At 37.3% G+C, this 20,676-nt stretch overlaps 3 protein-coding genes across 3 annotated transcripts; 1 reads left to right on the top strand and 2 right to left on the bottom strand.

Annotated features, from left to right (window-relative positions):
- Positions 1-3,732: 3,732 nt before the first annotated feature.
- On the bottom strand, positions 3,733-5,992 carry LOC131796833 (transcription factor Sox-17-beta.1-like). Its single transcript, XM_059114437.2, has one exon. The coding sequence runs from the start codon at positions 5,990-5,992 to the stop codon at positions 4,781-4,783; it is 1,212 nt and encodes a 403-aa protein (XP_058970420.2). The 3' UTR covers positions 3,733-4,780.
- Positions 5,993-9,928: 3,936 nt separating this feature from the next.
- LOC131796816 (protein AMN1 homolog) lies at positions 9,929-13,981 on the bottom strand. The gene is made up of 5 exons (XM_059114420.2): positions 13,787-13,981; positions 13,160-13,304; positions 12,745-12,962; positions 12,207-12,263; positions 9,929-11,059 (listed from the first exon to the last, which is right to left on the bottom strand). The coding sequence occupies exons 1-5, from the start codon at positions 13,955-13,957 to the stop codon at positions 10,871-10,873; spliced, it is 780 nt and encodes a 259-aa protein (XP_058970403.2). The 5' UTR covers positions 13,958-13,981; the 3' UTR covers positions 9,929-10,870.
- Positions 13,982-14,184: 203 nt separating this feature from the next.
- Positions 14,185-20,606, top strand: LOC131796763 (deoxyribose-phosphate aldolase-like). The gene is made up of 5 exons (XM_059114361.2): positions 14,185-14,681; positions 16,267-16,452; positions 17,254-17,408; positions 18,874-19,061; positions 19,698-20,606. Exons 1-5 carry the CDS (start codon positions 14,279-14,281, stop codon positions 19,729-19,731), a joined length of 966 nt encoding a protein of 321 aa, XP_058970344.2. The 5' UTR covers positions 14,185-14,278; the 3' UTR covers positions 19,732-20,606.
- The last annotated feature ends 70 nt before the right edge of the window (positions 20,607-20,676 follow it).

Raw genomic sequence — 20,676 nt, 5'->3', positions numbered from 1 at the left:
AAGTACGAGTTTGATTTGAAATCACGAGTATGGTTTCAGACCAAATTTCACAACATTAATTTTGAAATCGCCAAATTTAGTCGCTCAGATACAGGATTTTTTTAGCCGGTGTGTACAAATGTTTTGTTGATCTATAAGTGTGCTGGTTTGAAGAAAGTTGCAAAAGTTGTTTTTCATTTTCCTGAAATTTGACTGGTTACTTTTAGTTGTTGTATTTTAGTTAAGCTCCTTATTGGTTGGAAAAGAGATGCGATTTAGAGCAAAAACTTGTGCGATTCGTGAATAAATCGCTGCAGTGAGAGCCAATCAGATGACAAGGATCACCAGTCACTTCAAAATGGACGTATTGAATCTTCAAACTTGAGGCCCGTGACTCAGCCGAGAAACTAAGAACAGCATACAAAGAACATATGTCATATTTCGTGTCACGAATGTGGGACTAAGAATTATTCGGAGTTCCTTGCCGGGAATCGGAACCCAAACCTTCGGATATCCCGCTTCGATGCTCCGTCACTAAGCTACGGAGATGATGAGCCAGGCCATTGCAAGGTCGATATGCGATAACAAAGCTGGTGTTTTTTTCGAAAGGTCTGGCATACCGACTTAAACTCATCTGTTCGCCGTCCAAGTTAACATATTGTGTCTTAACGAATAGGCGGGACTACCAAGAAGATCATTTATACTAATCGTATACCATATTTACGGCTTTGACAAAGTGCCTTGTGGATGGCAAAGCATTAATAATGGTTACCAAGAAAATAATAATTTGAACCACGGCAAAAAACTCTTGACAAATTGGAAAGCAAGGGTCCCCTCAGTTTATGGTCATGACATGTTTTTGAGAAACCAAAGAATTTACAGTTTAACGGAATGTAGAAGTACTCTTTACTCACCATGGTTGTAAATCTGTTTTTCATTAACAACAGTCTAAAATGGTTATATGTCAATACTTTGAATGACGGTTAAGGGAATCTGTTGGTGTTTAAGAAACATGCGAGAGAGATATGTGTAAGTGCGCCTTTATAGTTCGAAGGGTATCCTGCGGCGTACTCTGTTGCTCCTGAGCTTTTTCCTTCACTTTTCCGGCATGATTATTGGCTATTTTAGACGCTTGTCGATGCTCTCCTTGAAGGAAAGTCGCAAGCTTTTCTCAAAACGAGCACTGCTTCTGCAGTTATCGCTGAATATTTCGCAACTGAGACTCAAAAATTGCGATTCCAAAACGGTCCCACTTTTAATTGGATAGAGCTCAGCAGGAGGTCCACGGTTGAGATTACTATAAACAAACAAACTTAAAGGATATAAAGTGTCGTCAAATAGTCTTTTCAAGATATTTATAAATTTATCGTTCTTTAGAAGTACCTTTCCTCGTAAGGATTATGTTTCATGGGTACAATTTAAGCCCAAATAGATGAATCAAATACATGCCTTGAACTATGAATTGTTCCATATGAATTATCGAACACTATAGCGATAAGATTATTAGGGTTAAATCGATAATTACCTATATGTATTTGGAGGCAAAAGAAAAGGTGTCTTGCACTTTGCTGAAGAGAGTTGATTTGAGCCCATTGGTAACTTTGCAACCAAAAGCATGCAAGTCTCGCTCACGGAAACCAATGTTAGTTTCAGCTGAAGCGACGACTTTGAGCAGCACAAAAAAACACTCTCACTCAAATTCCTTGCTTGGAGCATTTGAGCCCAAAATGGGCGCGCCTAGCTGAGGGAGTTGTTTCAATAGCTGAGTTTATTGTTAAGACTTTGCATAGTCAGACAGTGCACGAAATTGTGGTAATGAACTACTCAATTCTCAAAACTGATCCAAAGAGAAATGTATGGGATTCGTAGAAAGAATCAGTGGTTTGCTTGATCGAGGATAAGAGCGGTAACTGTTCACCGGAAGTGTAGATTATTGAGAGAATTGGATCAATCTGTGTAAAAGAGATGAGATAGACTGGAATCAATCCAATGGATTTACCAGCATTGGCTGGAAGGAAAGAAAATCCCGCTGCAGAAAAACTCTTTCTCGTATCCATGATACAGCCCCAAACAGCGGTTTTGCTCAAAACAAAGTGGCAGTGATTTTTAAAGCAGCACCTTTAATCATCATCACCTAACCTTCCTAGCTAGTTATGAGTTCCAACAGCTTCTCTTACATCCACTCATAATTCTCAGGGCCTTTCAGCTGGGTTTGGCACCAAAAATCTCCAGAATGGCTGGCCCAAATTCCCTTTGCTGTATCGTGTTTCCCTTAGTGACATTGGAAAAATTATAAAGATGTATTTCTAGCCAGCATGAGGCTTTATGCCGTCTATCAAACTCAAACAGTTCTGCATGCAACAATTTGATAGCTCCAAAACGGCCTACAGGCAGCCAAAAGGTAACATCAAAATACTCTGAAACTATTTGAAGGAAAAAGGTAGAAAAAAAAACTTTATGAACTGGAGCGGAAAGTGCTAAAAAATATCACAGAGAAGAAAAGGTTCTTCCTCGACTCAAGCTGAAAATCTGTCATACTTAACCCAAGGTGATAATTGGAGAGTTATGTAAAACGAATAAAGGACACTATTATAATGTTACCTTCCATGCCCAACAAATATCTCTGCTAAAACAGATCGTCTGTCGTCGTAGACTGAAAATTTCTTAATCCAGACAAATATTTCCTGTGGTAAAAAACGAAGAATTTTGCCGGAGGGGTTACGCTGCTCATGGGTCAGTGCATTGCTACTTTTAATTTCAGCTAAGTTCTTGAATGGACTTGATAGGCTCCTATCAAAATTATGAAATGCTAAAGTGTAAAATGCCTTAAGTGGTGCTATACTCAGCGGAAACCCTCATTAAGAAGACAGCGGTTTAAATTCCCTCATTCGATTCAACATAATTACTGTAAATAACCCCTCTATTAGGAGAACAAAGTATATTAAGCGGGGTGATAGAAAAAACTGTACAACCTATATCAACTTCACTAAACAGTTTAAAAACAGTAAAAAGAATGCTATGAACATGATGGGTTAGGTTTGATAAAATGTTCTTTTTTATGAAGAGATCTAGATTCAGGACAACGAATAAGGCTTTCAAATGAATTTAAGAGTTGGGGGAAAAAAACCTGAGTTCAACTGCTGCTTCGACGTAAGGAAAACAAACCGACTCCTTGTTTGACGAACGGGACAGGGACAAAATATAGAATCGGTTTCAGTGTACCGATAAATTATGTTCATTTTTTTCCATTGATTATTGTTTTTTTTTTGTGAATCACCTTGCACTCGGCATACTGTGCCGATAAATTAATACTGAATAAATTTTCAGTATTTTTAGCAGGCTGACATGAAAAACTTTAAAAGGTACATGTACAATTTTCTTTCACTGTTTTTTGGTTCCTCGAGTCAGAAAAAGTTAAGCCGTGGGACCATGAAATGACTCGTTTCTCTTAAAAATCTGTTGGAAGTTCTAACTGAAAACCTATGTTGGGCTCTCATCAGATCATTCTTAGTCACCAACTTTTTACATAGGCTAAAATGAACCAGAAATTCACGGTAATGGTTTTGTCGATTAATTTGGGAATCGTTTTGGTTAAATTCCTCTGCAATAGTAGGTCAGACTTAATCCTTTGGTGCAATGCTCATTTAATATCTAGATATAGTTGAATTTTTAATATTGTAATGCGCAATTGAAAAGTTTATATTGATAACTGCGGAGTATAAGTCAATAAATTATTATAATTATTAATGCCCAGTGAGTTTGCCTAAAAATTCTGATACGTCTCTGAACAGCTTCCATGCCAAAAAAAAGCCTGCTTCAAAGAAGATGTTTATGTATTTAACGCAGGAACGACTGAGATGTTTAAGCCGTAATCAGTCAACAGCTTCTATAATAATTTGAGAAATTTCACCGCCTCGTAAAGTTATCTACAAACTGCAGCACACATAGTAGGCGGTTTTGTCGACAACTGTCGCTATGATAGTTTGCCACAGCAGGGGACATCAGAAACCTCAAGAACGTAAAGAACGAGAATAGTTTGAAAAAAAAGCATCAAACATTTATCAGTGACATAAAACATTTCTTATTCTGTTTCTCGCAACAAGGTCCCGATTGTATGACAATTATGAATTTTTGAAAATGATCCCGTGCAAAGTGAAACCCAGTTTAAATTTGCCGGTATGATGCAAAAGAACCACTGAGAACTTGATTTATGAACACGTCGGCGTCTGGACCAAGCTATCATGTTTAATTGCTACAACGCTGAAGCTATTTTGGAAATTTAAAAGGCGACATTTGCTACGGATTTAACCAAAATTGCACTTAAATTCCTAATGTTTCTAGCATAGTATTAACATAATAAAGTAAGTAAGCTATCAATCGTAGGAGATAACCTTCGACTTTTTTCAACGCCTTATCATTGCAGCTTCAGCGCCGTGGAACAACGAAAGGTTTTCGTCACAAACGCTATATACGGATAATAGCAGGCCTCTATCAACGGCCTGCAAATGCGCTGTTCACAAGTCCTCGAGACACTCTGTAGGTGAAAGAAAACAGTTCCCAAAAACACAGGATACAGCAGTTTGTTTACAGCAAAAGCACTCTCGATTAGTATAATGTAATATCATTCTAAACTCGTTAACCACTCGTGCCACCTTCTGATATATTTAACAAATAGCAATTTAATGCCGGCCTTTCATGGATAAAAACTGTACTTCGTCTCTCACAGTTTTACCATTATGCGATGATTTCGATGGGGAACACTGATCCTTAAAAGTGTTTACAATGGAAGAATTTACTTCAGTCAGTACGCCTCGGCGAGATACATACTAAATTCCTCTCTGTCTAAATCATCGCTTAAAAGTTCGGTGAAATTTTCTAGAATTGTCCCCGAGTTTTCTCTCATCCGTCCAGAATAATCTTCACCTTCTTCTTCGTCGTCATTTTCTACAGTTTGAGGCTGTGCAAATCTACAAGAACTTAAGCGTGTTCTTCTGACGATTTTTTGAGATTGTTGCTGTTCGCCTGTGGCCAACGTAGATCCAACGTTTCCTGCGGAATGTACCACAGTTTTGACAATCGATGAACGAGGTTCATTAAAATAATAATTCTCTGGTGATTTTATCTTTCCGGACTGATATGCGCAAGGTGGAAATGTTACGTCTTTCCTTGCGTTTTCTGGGTGAAACATCTGTTCTGAGCTTGTGCCAGGCCTAGTCTCATCATTATAACTAAAAGTGTCTCTATCTTGTGTGAAGCATATGGCTCCTTTAAATCGTGGATTAGGATAGTCAGAGGTTGAAGGACCGTTAAATTGAGGTCTGCCTTGGTCTCTTTCTAATCTTGTCGGAGGATAACCATTGTAATCACGATGATTGCCGAACGATTCCCTGTACGTATTGTAGTTCCAATCTTCATATCCCGTCGGATAGTATTGTCCTGCATGGTCCATGTATGGAGTGGAAGCACAATGTCTGTCTTTAGGACTAAGTTCTGGAGTAGGAGGCAGTCCAAATATCTGACTGTTCATTACAACGTTTGAAATGTTGCTGATGAAGCTCGAGTTCATGTAAGTGGAGTTTGTTCGCTGACCAGGCCGTCTGTCTTGCGATCGCCTCTTTGGCGTGTACCTGTAATTAGGATGCTCTTTCATGTGACGAATTCGAAGCCTTTCTGCTTTCTCGACAAACGGCCGCTTTTCCTTCGTGGTCAGCTCATTCCACGCCTTGCCCAGCAACTTGCTGATCTCTGCATTGTGTAGTTTAGGGTTCTCCTCAGCAAACTTCCTTCTCATAATTTTTGCCCAGATCATGAACGAATTCATTGGCCTTTTCACGTGTGAGTCGTCGTCGTCTTCAAGGTAACTGGATGGAAGCATCTGTTGCTGAACCATACCGGGCCAATTTGTTGTAAACTCACTATGCCACATTTTCGATAAACTTTCAACGTGTCGCTGCAGCTGCAAACACAAAGCTCTTAATTCAAGTGGGATGCTCTTGGTATAAAAGCCGATCATATAAAGGGCAGGGGTAGGGTTTCGTGGCGCGGTATTTGGCAGGGGGTAACTAAGGCACGAGCTTTGAAGAGGTCTTACTGTTTTCTTGACACTTTACCATTATCTCACATAGAGAGAATTTAGCGTTGTCGAACGGCGATGTTCAATATCTTTTTTCCTCGACTGTACCAACTTCTTTAACAAATCTTGCCTCGAACCGGGGCTATTGAAAAACAATAAGTACAAACAATTGGTGACTTAGTTTATTTAACAATTATCGGGTGCTTAAAGATCTACCATGTGTTTCTTATTGGCAAAACATTTTTTCGCGTGACCTCAAACTCGGGAAAGGGGCCTGCATCTTTTTCCTGTTTGCCACCGTCAACAGGAAATGAAAATTTCAACATCGGTAAGCGATTGTCGCACTGATGTTTGTTTTGATCCCCTTCTTCTGGACAATTTCACTTATTTAATCTTTTTCAAATTGACGAGAAAATCTTGACCCTTTTGAAGTCAAATTGAGTGAAAAGTGAGTCTATTACACCACCGTGCAAGACCTAAGCAAGCGTTGCTTACTAGATTGCGTAATTAATGTAGTCAGCTGGAATGCTGAATTTGGTCTAATCAAACTGGACTGAACACGCGATGGTTATCTCCAAAGATATCTCAAAATTGATTCTTAATTGGTAGAAACATTAAAGATTTAATTTTGGGAAGTGTATAGAAAGCTTCAATAAAGAATCAGGGATGCAAAGTTTGGTGAAATATGTGAGCAAAAGTTTGATCGCTCAGTCGATCATGGCCACCGCGATCATGGCAAGATCTGTTCTCTCATCCACTTGACGCGTAATCTAATGCTTAATTTCTCTTATCTTATCGTTTTTTGTTACATTCGGTTTCTTTTAAATAAAAAAACAAACATATTAGGCAGCTTATTAAGAACCAAAAATTTTATTGAAAAAATTGCGTGGTTTGCGATAATTAAAACCTCATTTTGTCTGCTTTAATTTTGCTGCCTGTTTTTTAAAAGAAAAATGAAAGTGGTGCTATATCACGAAATGCTCGCGCGTTTGGCAGCGAGTGAATGGACGCCTTTAAAACCTAGCAAAAAAAAACATCGGTTTTCCTTTTTGAATATTTTAAAATGGTTTTAGGATGTATCGTGCGGATGCTGTGAACATCTTGCTCTCATATAATGCAATGAATTCAAATCAGATGACATTGCGCTAAGACCCAATGTAACCGAATTAACCTTTGATGTAAACAAGAAAATTTAAACATGATGCGGTTCTAAAAGGAGAAATTTTTCGAAAAAGAAACAAAATCCTTGGCTATAACTTAATTTGGTGTAAAAGAAGCATTGTGACTTCTAAATATCTTCAATTAACGATAATAGGCGGTCTGGTTTGGACATTACTAGGGTCACATGTTTCCGCGCGTTGAAGTCTGTCATCGCGTCTTTGACCATCTGCTCGGATCTCAAGTTATCACTTATCAGTGACAATTCCTTGATAATGCTGAGTAGATTAGACCGACCACAGGAAGAATGTAAGAGTTTTGCCTTTTTGTTTCACATCGTCAGTATAGTTTGACCAAGTAGACCAAGGGACAGGGAGAGGATGATGAAAAAGGCGCAAGGAGTGCCAAACAGTTTAAAGACATACGAGAACGCGCATTGTCTCTCGTGTTGCAACACTAAACATAATTCTTGAAATTGTATCCATTCCATTTCCTCTTTCCAAGCAGAAAATTTGAAAAACTGTTCCTTGCAAAAAATTCAAAACATCGGAGATATAGACATGCATTACTGAATCACGGAAAAGCAACCGTAAATATGTGCAAGGCCAAATAACTATTATCCTCAAATGTTGACGGATCATGCGAGACTTCGCGCTAGCTCCCCGTCAATCTTCCCCGCTCCCTCGAAGAAAGGGAGGACGCGAGAGAAAGAGGATGCTTCACAAAGCGAAATTTTGCTCTCTGATCTCAATCAAAAACTTAAAAAGTTTTTTTTCCAATTTATTCGGTGGTTATCTTTGTTTTTAAACTGAAGAAAGACTTTAAAAGTCGTAAAGTCAGATTTGCAAAACCAGAAAAATCCCATCGATTAGTTTTACCTTTTATTTGATTGGTCGACAAGGTGGCGCGTGTTGTTAAACCGAGTGCAGGGCGTAGACACGCAAACAAGGACATAAAGGGATTTCTTTCGGCACCCACTTGAAATTAACTCCTCAGCGAAACCACTGATTAACGAAACGTTTGGGTGAAAAATAACATATAGTTCATCATGCCATGTTTGGGTGGAAAATAATCCTTAATAACTATAGTTTTTTCGGACTAAGAATTAACATACGCGGCCCCCATCTCTTTATCTTCGCCGTTTACTGTGTTATCAGATTCCCCATCTTAATTATTAAACCGATAAAGATTCAGCACTGACCGTGGGAAAGGTTAGAAGATCCAAATGAACCGGTATAGGGTTAAAAAATGGACTGGACCACTGGACCCTTGGACCAATGGACTCATTAACAACAGTGTGCCTCCTACTCCTCCCTGAGTGTTGATAGACTGCATCCCACCTCTCTCTAAGCACTGCTGATCTGCCTCTCCCCCTCATAAAATAGTCCAAAAATGATCCAAAAAGGGGTCCAATGGGGAGTCGTCGCACATGCGAAAGGGATTAGGGATTACAATATCTTCAGAACAAACTTTATGTGGTTAGTTCAGAGGTGGTGACCCGAAAACAAATATTGCTTATGTAAAACAAGATGTTCTTTACTGAGGTATAAACATATCATTATTTGGCAATTATGGCACCCCAGATGCTAGCTATTGTCGTGTCAGATTAGATTGGACTAAACATTCGAATGAGGGCAAAAAGAGAACATTGGGATTTTCAGTGTTGCGCAATTTTTTGGGAGGCATTGCGGTAATTGAAATTCTACTTTGCGGTATTGCGGTGTGCCTTGTGTAGTTATAAAACGGTCCACAACACATGCAAGTGTCTTGTATATACGGCTTTGTGACGTGTTCCTTTGAGTGCGTAAATCGTGCGTGTACATGCAACATCTGGCGGTGTCGGTGTTTCATCGATATTTCTTGCAATGATGTGGAGGTTTTAGATAATTTTGGAAGCGTTACGGTAATCAGAGTGCACTCTAACAACGGCTAGCGCTTAGCTCGAGAAATGATATGTCATACCATCATCGTCGCGATTTTTGACCCTGCACAATACTGTGCGTAGAGTCCAGTTCCTGGGTTGTTTCTATAGAATGGGGAAATGCAATTCAGATTTGTTGTAATGATCATGATCATTACGGCTAATAACTGAGTCAACTGCTAAAGATGTTTAGCCCCACGCGACCTATTATTACACCGCGTTGCGTGGGCGTTTATCATTAAGGGAACATGAAAAAAATATTGTGAACATAATTTCTAGCTTTAAAATTGAAAACTTACATTTGCACACTTTTGTCTTTCCCACTTATTAAACACTTCTTTAAATGTTTGTTTGACTTTGACAGTATGATGCAAAGATATCATTTTCAATAAATGTTCAACCATATACAATGCAAGCAATGTTCCCTGTTTCAGTGGGCAAACCGTTTTTTTGGACTAATGTCCAAAGCGGACACTAATGTCTAAAATTGAACACCAATGTCTAACATCAGACACTTGAGTCTAAAATCAGGCGGCGATCCATATAAGACTTCATCCCAACAACATCAATAGGGATAGCGGAATCGACATTCCCAAGGCCTGGATACCCACGATTAAGCAATTCGAGCAGCCATTTTAATTACTGACTAAAAAAGATTCTCCCGCATTGTCGCGCTTTGTGTTCAGCAGATAACTTTCATATTTTAGATCACGCCTCTACCGGCTTTCAACTTGAGATAAAATTGGCTATTCGCATTCAAAGAGAACAACCATCCTTGAATCAACAATTACACCATGTAAATCTAAAACTATCCTTTTAATTCTTACACTTTCATGCTTTACCTCTTTTCTTGTTGTCACTATTTATCATAATTAGCGCTGTTCTACCCACTATCTAATTCAACTTCCAACGCTTTTTACAATAATTAACTGAAGATGACAGAAGTTTCTGTCGAAACATATTTCACAGACTCAAAAGTTTTGTCGCTTTCTTCTTAAATTAAAGACAATTGTGTCTTAAATCAGGCTAGTGTCCAAAATTGGACACTGGCATCTGCAATCGGATACTGACATAAAAAATTTGACACTAGTCCCTAAAATCAGACCCTAGCGACTGAAATTGTACACAAGTGTCCACGATCAGACAATAATGTACTACACAACACGACTTTAGGGAAATCTCTATTTTTGGTTCATTTATTCCGAAAAATTTGCCAAATTTTTGTTGTATCTGATTCAATTTTTTTTTCATTTAGCACCTATACTCACTGGAATTAAGAAACAGGTCAACACGATGATCATTCAAATGCATTTCGTTGAGGAAATGGTGAAACACGAAAGAGTTCTATAATTGATCCGCAGAGACCATTCTTTAATTCATACTCTCGAATTATTACACTCCACACTATGCAGTGCACAAAAAAAGAAATTAAAAAAGTAAGACCATGATATGTTCAGGGAATGAGCGCAAAATCCGTTGTAGGCAAAGCTTTCAAGTTAAGTGGCACCTATTAGCACACACAGAAAGGAGAAAAGTTTGCAACGAAGAGAACATGAGTTAAGAACGACAAAAGTGACAAAGAAGGGATAAATTAAGCTAAAAGGTAAAGCGACAGAGGAAGAACGTCACTGGATGCCGAGTAATGCCTTTGCTTTTTTGACGATACCGTTGAGGTTGAACAAGCTGTCAGAAGCTTAGTAATATTGATATGTTACAGGTCACAAATTCAGCTACTACAGTTAATATACCGTCCATGATAACTGTTTCATTTTGCCGCCGCGGAGCATAACCTCCTCGAGAGCTTGACGGGATCGGTCAGTGACATTAGGGCAGCCATCAAAGATAAGAATGTTTATTCTTGGACAGCAAGTGAGTAACGCCTCAATGCTGTCATCTGAGATGTTCACGCAATGCGACAATTGGACTTCCTGTGATATTAAAAAATCATAAAAAAATCCCTAAATTTCAAGCTTAAATTTCTCGGCATATTTCATTATCTTATAGTAAGTTCATGGTTGAATTCTGACCTTGGTTCTGAAGAGATAGAGCAATGATCTTGACCTAAATTATAGGGGCATTTTTATCTGGATCTGGTTTGACATACGAACTCTTTCGCTGAGAAATAATCCGGCTTTGATTAAGTATTTAAAGAACAAATCCAAAGAAGTCAAAATGACCGATCAGAGCAAAGGAAAATGTCAAAAGTAGTCAATGAAAATTGAAGTGAAAAAAGTAAATTTTCTAAAGGGAAGGGAAACAGGTGCTACCAGGTTGCATCTGATTGGTTAGTTCCCTTTGACAATCACCGAGTGCAATGAAGCAAACCCAATGCAATCCAGAATAATTTTGGACACTTAACCCTTTAACTCCCAAGATCTCTTTAGTAATTCTCCTAACTGTCTGCCATACAGTTATTGTTATGTTAGTTGGAGAAATTGGTATTGGATCAACTTATAATCCCCTAACTTGTATTTTTCTTTATTCTTGTCACTTGTCTGCTTGACATTGTATTGATATTGTAAGGAGAAATTCTGTCTTGGTCACTCACGGGAGTTAAAGGGTTAATGAAAAATTACTCTTTGGAATTTAAGTAAACAGTCCTGTGCCCTCTTCTTTGCACAGTTGTCAACAACATATATTTTTCATTTTATATTGCAGGGCCATAATATTCTGACTTAGCTACTTTAATTTTAGTTTGAGAGTTTTGTTTATAAGGGAGGGGAAGGAAGGATGTATCAGGCACAAGCAAGGGTGATGTAATTGAAACTTTGACCCATTAACCTAGTGTAAAACAAAATCTTTTAAATCTGCTCTTGCTCACTTTCTTTGAGACATTCTATAAACTTTGAAACTGTTTTCAAGAGTAAAAGATACTCTTCTCTTTACTTCAAAGTGAACAAACTAAAGGAACACACTGAAAGACCAAACAAATGGGATGTTAATCCTCAGGATGGAAGACTCTCAATGCCAGACACAATGGTAGAAGTTGGTCAAAGAGATATTTCTTTGTATATAAAACTTTTTGTGATCTTGTGGTTGATGATAGATTAGTGGCCCTCTTAGATCTATGCTTACTTTGATAGAATGTTGACATTTTCCACTTGTCAAGCACAGTATACCATTATCAGTAACCTGAAAGTGCACAAAAGAAAACTGCTTTTATATAGGCAACATTTTGAAACAACTCAGGGCTGTTTTCAAAATTTTTATACACGGCAGGTCAAGATGCAATCATTTTTGAGATCTAAGACTTTTTCTAAGGGTTGAAATTGAGGAAATCTAGTTTCAAAAGGTGGTAAAAATCCACAATTATAAAAATTTAGCCTTAAAAATCTGGAAACAGTACACACAGTAATCAAAGGAAAGGTAAGATAGATGTTTTTTTTTGGATGATATATCAAAGCTTCCAATTACTACAAAGTGATTTTTATTGCTCTAGTTAACACAGCAACATTGCCATAAAGAAGGAGAAAAAGTTTTGAAATATTCTAATAAATTTATCCTATACCCAGTTCTATTTCTTATTTACCAGGTAATTTTACACTCATGCACTCACTATACTTAACTTAGTATAAGAGATCACATCTGAGGAAATATAAACTTGTTTGCTAACCTTAGTATTTGAGAGATTAAGACTTTGAAGGAATTTACAGTTGTGGGCTATGAGCTGGAGAGATGTATCTGTTATTTTATTGCATCCACATAAATTGAGATGTTCCAACCACAAACAGTTTTGTGTCAAAGCAGCAACAGCATCATCTGTAAGATTAACACATCTGCGGAGGTACACAGTCTGAAGGCAACAACAAGATAAAAACACTCTGCTCATACCTGTTGAAATTAATATCAGAAAATATAAAAATTACATACTGCAATACCCTGAAAAATGTAAAATTTGGTGCATAGTAGTTATCCTTGATGGAATAAATATCATTTTATCACATGTTCCAAAGGGCCTGGCCATTTTAAATTGATAAAAATTATAAAAAAGACCCTGTGTGAAGGAACCAAAGTCTGGTGCAACATACCTTCAGATGTAACATCTGCTCTGGAATTCTTGGTGGCATTTAAGTCTAATTTTCTTAGGTTTTTACAAACACAGATGAAAGAAAGTCCTCTGTCTGAAATTGCACATTCACACAACTCCAGCTCCCTAAGTGTTGGGTGTAATACCTTAAATAAGAATGAAAATAAAATACTAATTACATCAAAAACACTACAGTCAAATCTGTACTGAGTGGCATATTAAGTGATATTTTTCTTCACTCTCATCACTTGTCTGCATGATATTGTATAGATATAGCAAGAAGAAATTCTGTCTTGGTCATTTACGGGAGTTAAAGGGTTAAGGAGAGGATCAGTGCCATAATATTTTAATGGCGATGAATCCACCAAATAGAAAGCTCATAACCATCTTAACTTGTAGGTAATTTCAAATGAATCAGAACCTTAAACAACCTACAAAGGTATCAGTCCAGTCGTGCTGATCGCAAATAAGTAATTATAAATTAAAACGGCGATAAAAGAAAATAAAATCTGCCTCCATTTCATATACTACATTTTCAATCCTCAAATCCCACTTTCTCAGCAAGAGTCTGGGCAAAATCCCAGTCCCCGTTTTCTTCTTCTAGATCCAAGGACAATGTGTTACTTACATTTCCAAGATTTGCGTCCGTTAAAAGACCTCGTTTTGATAGCAGATTAACCAGCTTTGTCTTAATCTCGACAGGAAGCTGGGCTAACGAGGTTTCATGATTTGGTAACTGGCCGGCTACTGCTCTGAGGCAATGATTTTGCAAACTGCTCACCACGGCAAAAACCGCCATATTTTGTAATGTTATAATGGGTGGCAACCGCTAGTAACTGTCTTTCTATATGTGGGCTCATGATCATTTGGGAATCAAATCATTTGGTTTTGGCATTGGTTTTTCTTAACTAGTATTCCATGGCAGCTTCCTTTACTGATAGAAAAGGGTCTAATGGTGCTGTATTCTAAGTTTTGCAGAGCTGTAATTTTTCTTAATTTTCTGAAAAAATTCAATATAGGCCATGATCAAGCGAATTTTAGCTTTTCCCCAGTCTGTAAGAGTTCTCTTACCCAGCTTCCTCTCTTTCGTGTTCTCTAACTGCCCGTCACGTTGTCTAACATGTCTTCACACTTGGTGCGTAATCCAGGCATTCCGCTAGATTTAGAGTGGGTAGGTAGGACAAGAGTTAACCTTCCTGCTGTAAAACGACGGGCTGATACGCTCAAGACTCGCCGGTCAGTAAAGAAGCAATGGCAAGCGGCATGGCTTTTGAGAGCAGTGACTTGTATCGACCTTACCACCCTGTCTGGAGATGACACCGCGACGAACGTGTCCCGACTCTGCTTCAAAGCGCAAAATCCTGTAAGGAAAGACTTACTGAAAAGCATGGGTATGGCAGACAAGGGAATAACTACAGGTGCTATTTGTGTGTACCCGTCTCGTGTCCCAGACGCCGTAAAGACTCTCGAGAATCTTAACTCCAAGGTTCCAATTGCTTCAGTGGCTGCAGGATTCCCAGCAGGTGATCAACAAAATGAAATGATTGAGACTGCTTCTTAAAATTAAGTATTCGGTTTACACCTCGACGTTGACCATTAATTTATAAAGTTATTGAAAATCACTCCTATGAATTAAATGTGCTTTTTATCCAAGTATAACCCGTTCCCCCTTCTCCTCCTCCCCCCCTCCACCCCCTCCACCTTTTAAAAAATTGCGTCTACAGTGTTTGTTGAAGAGTGACCAAGTTGAAACTTTTATTTCTGATTGGAGCCTTTGCTTATCATTGAAAGATCCAGCATTTAGATATTATTATCCAAATTTTTCTGGTATAACCTTAATATTTTGTAATATTTCCAATCAGCTTTTTTTGTTTTCATGTCTTCTCCTGTTTTCTCCCAAACTCAAGGGGGATATAGGAGAAGAGATGTGGAGTGATATTTGTGATATTTGTGATTGTACAGTACAGCTCAGAGATAGAGAAAGAATCACTTTTAATGAGCTTTTGAAGAAGAAAGGCTTTTCATGGTCTTGATTACAACCATAATTTTGGATTGTAATGCCACACCCCCCCCCATCTTATTGCACAACAAGCTCCAAGTGGCAATTGTTGAGGAGAGAGATGGCAAGCTGGTAATAGTATTTTCAATAGCTCTTATACCAGATGACATTTACTTGCAGAAAATTTACTTCCAAGCCTTGTTTGCTCTGACATTTTTTTTTTTAATCTTTGCCTCTTTCTTGTTGTTTTAATGTGGGTATTGCTATTATTTCAGTATTTGATGAATATTGACTCATTAAAATTCACTAGTCCACCCCATGGAAGTGAAGCCTGTGGGTTAAATTTGGTATTCCAATGTAAACATGCTCAAGGCCTTTTCAGAATAATAGTACAATGTGCATTCATTATTTCCCTAAATGAGTATTTCACAATTGTGCTTAGTCTTGTCTTACTAGTTTTGTTTTTGTTTAATCCTTTACACCTAAACATCACTGTGTGTATTCCTCACATTATTCTCTATACATTTCCTAAGGTTCTGACAAAGGTAAATGAATAAATAGGGTAAGTTTCTAAAGAAACTTTGGTGCTGCCTCAGTAGGGAAGTGTTACAGGATAATTTTGGTTTTAGCAGGTAATTTAGTGTTAACAACTGAGTTGAAAATGTAAACTAGCCACCGTAAAGGGTAAAAAAGCTGATGTTTTGAATGTTAGCCCTTTGTCAGAGTGATTGATGAAAGGCTAACGCTCGAAATGTCAGCTTTTTTACCCTTTACAGTGGCTAGTTTATGTTTTCAACTCAGTTGTTAATACTAAATTACTTGCTATACTCTCTCACCGATGCAGCACCAGTTTCTTTAGAAACTTACCCCTTTATTAATTTTGGTTTTATTTTGTAACTGATTTGATGATGTAAGTTAGCCAGTTTACATCATCAATTCAGATGATAAAACCAGAATTATCTCATAAGAGCTTCCTTAGTTGGTGATCCTTCCTTTAGTTCTTGTTACCTTAATCTGTGATTCAGGGGTGATATTGTAAGGAAAAATTAAATGTTTGTCACTTTCAGTAGTCAAATGGTTTAAGATAGATAAAATGTTTTTGTTTTCAGGTCAGACACCCCTCAAGCAAAGACTAGAAGAGATAGAAACAGCAGTAGCTTCAGGTGCCTCAGAGATTGACATTGTGATCAGCAGAGCATTTGTTCTGGAGGGTAACTGGGAAGCACTTTACAATGAAGTACAGGCAATGCGCAAAGCTTGTGGAGAAGCTCATCTTAAGACAATCATTGCCACAGGTACAATCAGGGATAATTTGATAGCCATGTCTATCGTGAATGGCATTGATCATATTTGTGGTTAATATACATTGTATATAGCTGTTTCCAGAAAGGTTGTCAGAAAAATAAGTGTTAAGTGCATGAGACAGTGCCTAAAGGAATTGTGGGTTGTTTAAAAGTCTTGAACTGTTAAAAACATTATTAAAAGGATGAAGCATCATGGGTTTGGTAAATTTATTTATTTGACTTATTAAAATTTGTTGATTAGTTGGAAAACCAGGCTATCTTTTGAGATTTTTGCATACACTTTTGTCCTTTTTCCAACAACCTTTCCTGAAACAGCTGTAAAATATTTTATGCTAGCAACCATAACCACCATTTGTAATTTCAAAAGCCTGCTCTTTAACTCGCTCCTGCCAACTGAGGGCTGGGGTAGGTTATAATGGGTTGCAACACTTAGTCGCTTCATGCCTGTGAAAGCTCCCAGATTGTGAGCCAGTTTATTGTTTGCCTGCCCTTTTGTTTGCTTCTACCAACTGAGACCTTGGGCAGGTTATGATGGGTAGCAACACTCTAAGTTGCTTCATGCCCATGAAAGCTGCCAGGTTGTGGGTCAGTTTGTTGTTTGCCTGCTTTCTTGCTTGCTTCTACCAACTGAGGCCTGGAGCAGGTTATAATGGGTAGCAACACTCCTACACGTAGTTGCTTCACATCTGTAAAAGCTCCTAGATTGTGGGCCATTTTTGATCTCTTGGGACCTCTGTTTATATACTGTATGCTTATGATAAGCATTCAGTAATGATATATCTCTTTTCTTAGGTGAACTTGGCTCTCTAACAAATGTTTATAAAGCTAGTCTGGTTAGCATGATGGCTGGTTCTGACTTCATTAAAACATCAACTGGTAAAGAGTCAGTTAATGCTACATTTCCTGTCGCACTGGTTATGGTGCGGGCAGTCAGGGATTACTATCAGGTATGCTATATATGTTTGTTTATATTTGATATGTCCTTGCATGCATAAATGTTTTTGGCACGTGAGAGCCAAAAGTACACAGAAATGTTCAATTCAATGTCTCTTAACACAAGCATGAGAAGACAGTGTTTAGTGACTAGCTTGTTAGACTCTTGATCAAGGAGCTGGTTTTAGCTTTGACTTGATCATTGGGTTCTGTTCTTAGCTTGAATACTTGTTTTTTAAGTATCTCTTTGTATCTAGAGGTGCATTATTTGTGGCTAGTCTGGGAAACTGTGAAAGAAACTTGATAAAAATGCTTAGGGTAACTTGTGGTTGATGAGCATTCCACTAAGGAGTAACAGTCTTACCAGTCTGCTCAGATCAAGCAGTAAAAGTCATGGGCTACTAGGCTTTAAGAATTTATCTCCATTTGACCCTTAAAATAGCTATAGAGCCTTCAAGGTGTGGGTAGTAACTGTTGTGATGTGATAATTTGTTGAAATCTTTGCATGTGCGCGCTGATATTCTGTGACTATTGTGTTTTTAAAACAGTCATTTGCCAAAGGAGACTTGAATATTGTTGAATACTGGTAATATCTGAGACAAAGTCAAGGGGATTATTCTACAATATTCACTGAGTCTGGGGCTGTTCTGTAATTGCCCTGATTCTTTCAAGTTCTATAGTAAAATTTTTGTTGTTACAACCATTCTGTAAATGAAGAAAGCAGTGCATAGAATATTATTTGTCGCAAGTATTATTTTGATTACTGGTATTGAGATAGGCAACCAGTTTCCATACTTAAATCAGCAAAAACTTCATATCTTACTTTTGAAAAGTGTCTTGCCGCACTGAGTAACATATTTTTGGCACTTTGCTGTTGAATTTTCTTTGATCATGTTATTACTTCCTCTGTAATTTGAAAAAAGCAAGACAGCTATTTTAAAATTTAGAGCCAATGTTATAATCACATTGTTGGAGGTGATTGATAGACTGCACTGTGATTTACTGTGCGACTCTGTCGAGAAGTTAGTCAGAATAAACCCTTGAGTGGTAAAGTTTGTTGTCAAGTCTTTTTGTTTTTGTATGATGTTACAGTTGATAATGGAAACATTCTGCTTTGATCTAAAACCTATTAAGTAAATCTTGCTGCCCCATTCCTCTGTGGTAATTTTGTTTTTGCTCTTCAACTATTTGCTGGATATAATACTGTACATGTAATAAATGATGAGGACCAGTTTTATAAGAACGAGCACTGGGAGGTGAAGGGCTGGTATAATTGATGTCACTCTAGATTTTATTTACATGTAAATAGAAGAAACCAACACTTTTGGATTAAAAGTGAACAATTTGAATTTTGCCCTGAGGACCTCCCAAAATTTTCAACAAGGGTGTAACATTTTTAATATATTGTATGATAAATTATTTGTTACTGTTCAAGGGCATTGCAGTCTATGCCCTTTTAATTTCTTTTTTTCAACATAGCAAACAGGTCACAAGGTAGGCTTTAAGCCAGCCGGTGGAATCCGCAGTGCTAAAGATGCCCTAACATGGCTCTCTTTGATGAAAGAAGAACTTGGGGATGATTGGACACACCCTGATCTGTTTAGGATTGGTGCCAGTTCACTGCTGGGAGACATAGAGAGGCAACTTTTCCACTTTGTAACTGGAAGGTTTGTTACAGTTTGTAATTTTGTACTTTAATTTGAAATTAACAGGGCAGACTACTAATTTAATGCAGGAGAAGGGGAAATGGCATGTTTAATATGTTGTCATATATTATTAATAAAATGATATAGGATTTATTGTTACTTGGACCAGTAGCATTTTAGTTGAAGGTAAAAATATATTATTTCTTATCAAGTAAAGCAACAATCATAATGAATTTTGATGCAAGTCATAAACATGTAATAGCATTGTACATATCTGTTTTCACTTTCATGTATTTTTCTCACCAGATGTAGAGTATTAGTCAGGTTGTAATCAAATTTCATGGGCGCTTTGCAATTCTGTTTGTTTACAATGTGTCCACTGGAGGGCTTTAAATGCCAATGATTTTCTTCCATCCTTTTAAACTCTTTTGAGAATGAAATGGTAATTTAAGTCATAGCTCATTTTCATCGGTTTTTGTTTACAATATTTGATTTTATTGTTTACTAACATTTATTCCACAGCTGCAGTGTACATGTATTTGCAATCAAATAACTTGTGTTGATCTCTAAAAAATTTTTGGGTAGAGGCTTTTAATTTAAAAATAGGTACCAGTATTACTCCTTATAGTAACATTTTATTTCTTTTACTTTGTTTAGATATGCTGCTCAACATGAAATACCTATGGCATAAGGAATGGTACATTTAGGCTTAACAGTGTTAGAGAATACAATGGATATTTTTAAAGGGAAAGGGACTGAATTAGTCTTTGACATTATGTAATTGGACAAAATGCATACACTTGAAGAAATATTATACACACTCATGGAAAGGCCAATTTTTCATCAGAACTTTAAATGTGACTATTTAAATATGGTTTACAAATGAAACTGCTCTTCTGAAATTATGTGATAGGTTTATACATACACACATTACCCAACTTGTTTTATCGTTTTACTGGAAGGTTGAAAATGATCAACACCATTTTTTCTTTTTGCAAGGTGTTACAAAAGTAATTGAAAAGTATGTGAAACGTTTGCGAAAAATCTTAACCTTATAAGGCAGTGTTTTCACATACTTTTCAGCTAGTTCTTGACACCTTTTTGAGAAAAATTTGGGTCCAAGCATGCACTTGAGAGCCTCTATGGTAGATTAAGCCTTTACTTTCAAAATAGGGCTTTCATATATGAGATGACCGAGTACTGGGAATTATGCCCAGTGATTGGTTCCCAGGATAGAATTGGTATTCTAGTTAAAAAAAAAAATTCTCATCTTCTGAAGATCACATCAATAATTTGCAGCACTTTCTGTGTTGCTAGTGATATTGCAGTTATAATTATTTATGGCAAGCCAAACTTAGTAAAAGGTGAGATGAGGGTCAAGTCAACAGTTGAGTTTCTGTAGTTAAGTATAAGAGGACAACCAGATGCAGCAAGTCTGCAAATACTGTAATAACGAATCATAATAACTTACAGTATGTCATTAGGAAATCACTTGCACTTTTTCTATCTTATCTGTGTAATTTTTTAATCATATTAGCCCTGGTGATATAAGCAAAATAAAGTGATAATTTTGCAGCTGAAGTTCTAATAATTAATTGATATTATTAAATAATATCATTAATCAGTATTATTTTAA

This window comes from Pocillopora verrucosa, chromosome 1 (assembly GCF_036669915.1).
Source record: "Pocillopora verrucosa isolate sample1 chromosome 1, ASM3666991v2, whole genome shotgun sequence".
Lineage (NCBI taxonomy): Eukaryota > Metazoa > Cnidaria > Anthozoa > Scleractinia > Pocilloporidae > Pocillopora > Pocillopora verrucosa.
The sequence above is the reverse complement of the archived record's forward strand: the minus strand, read 5'-3'. Positions and strand labels throughout refer to the sequence as shown.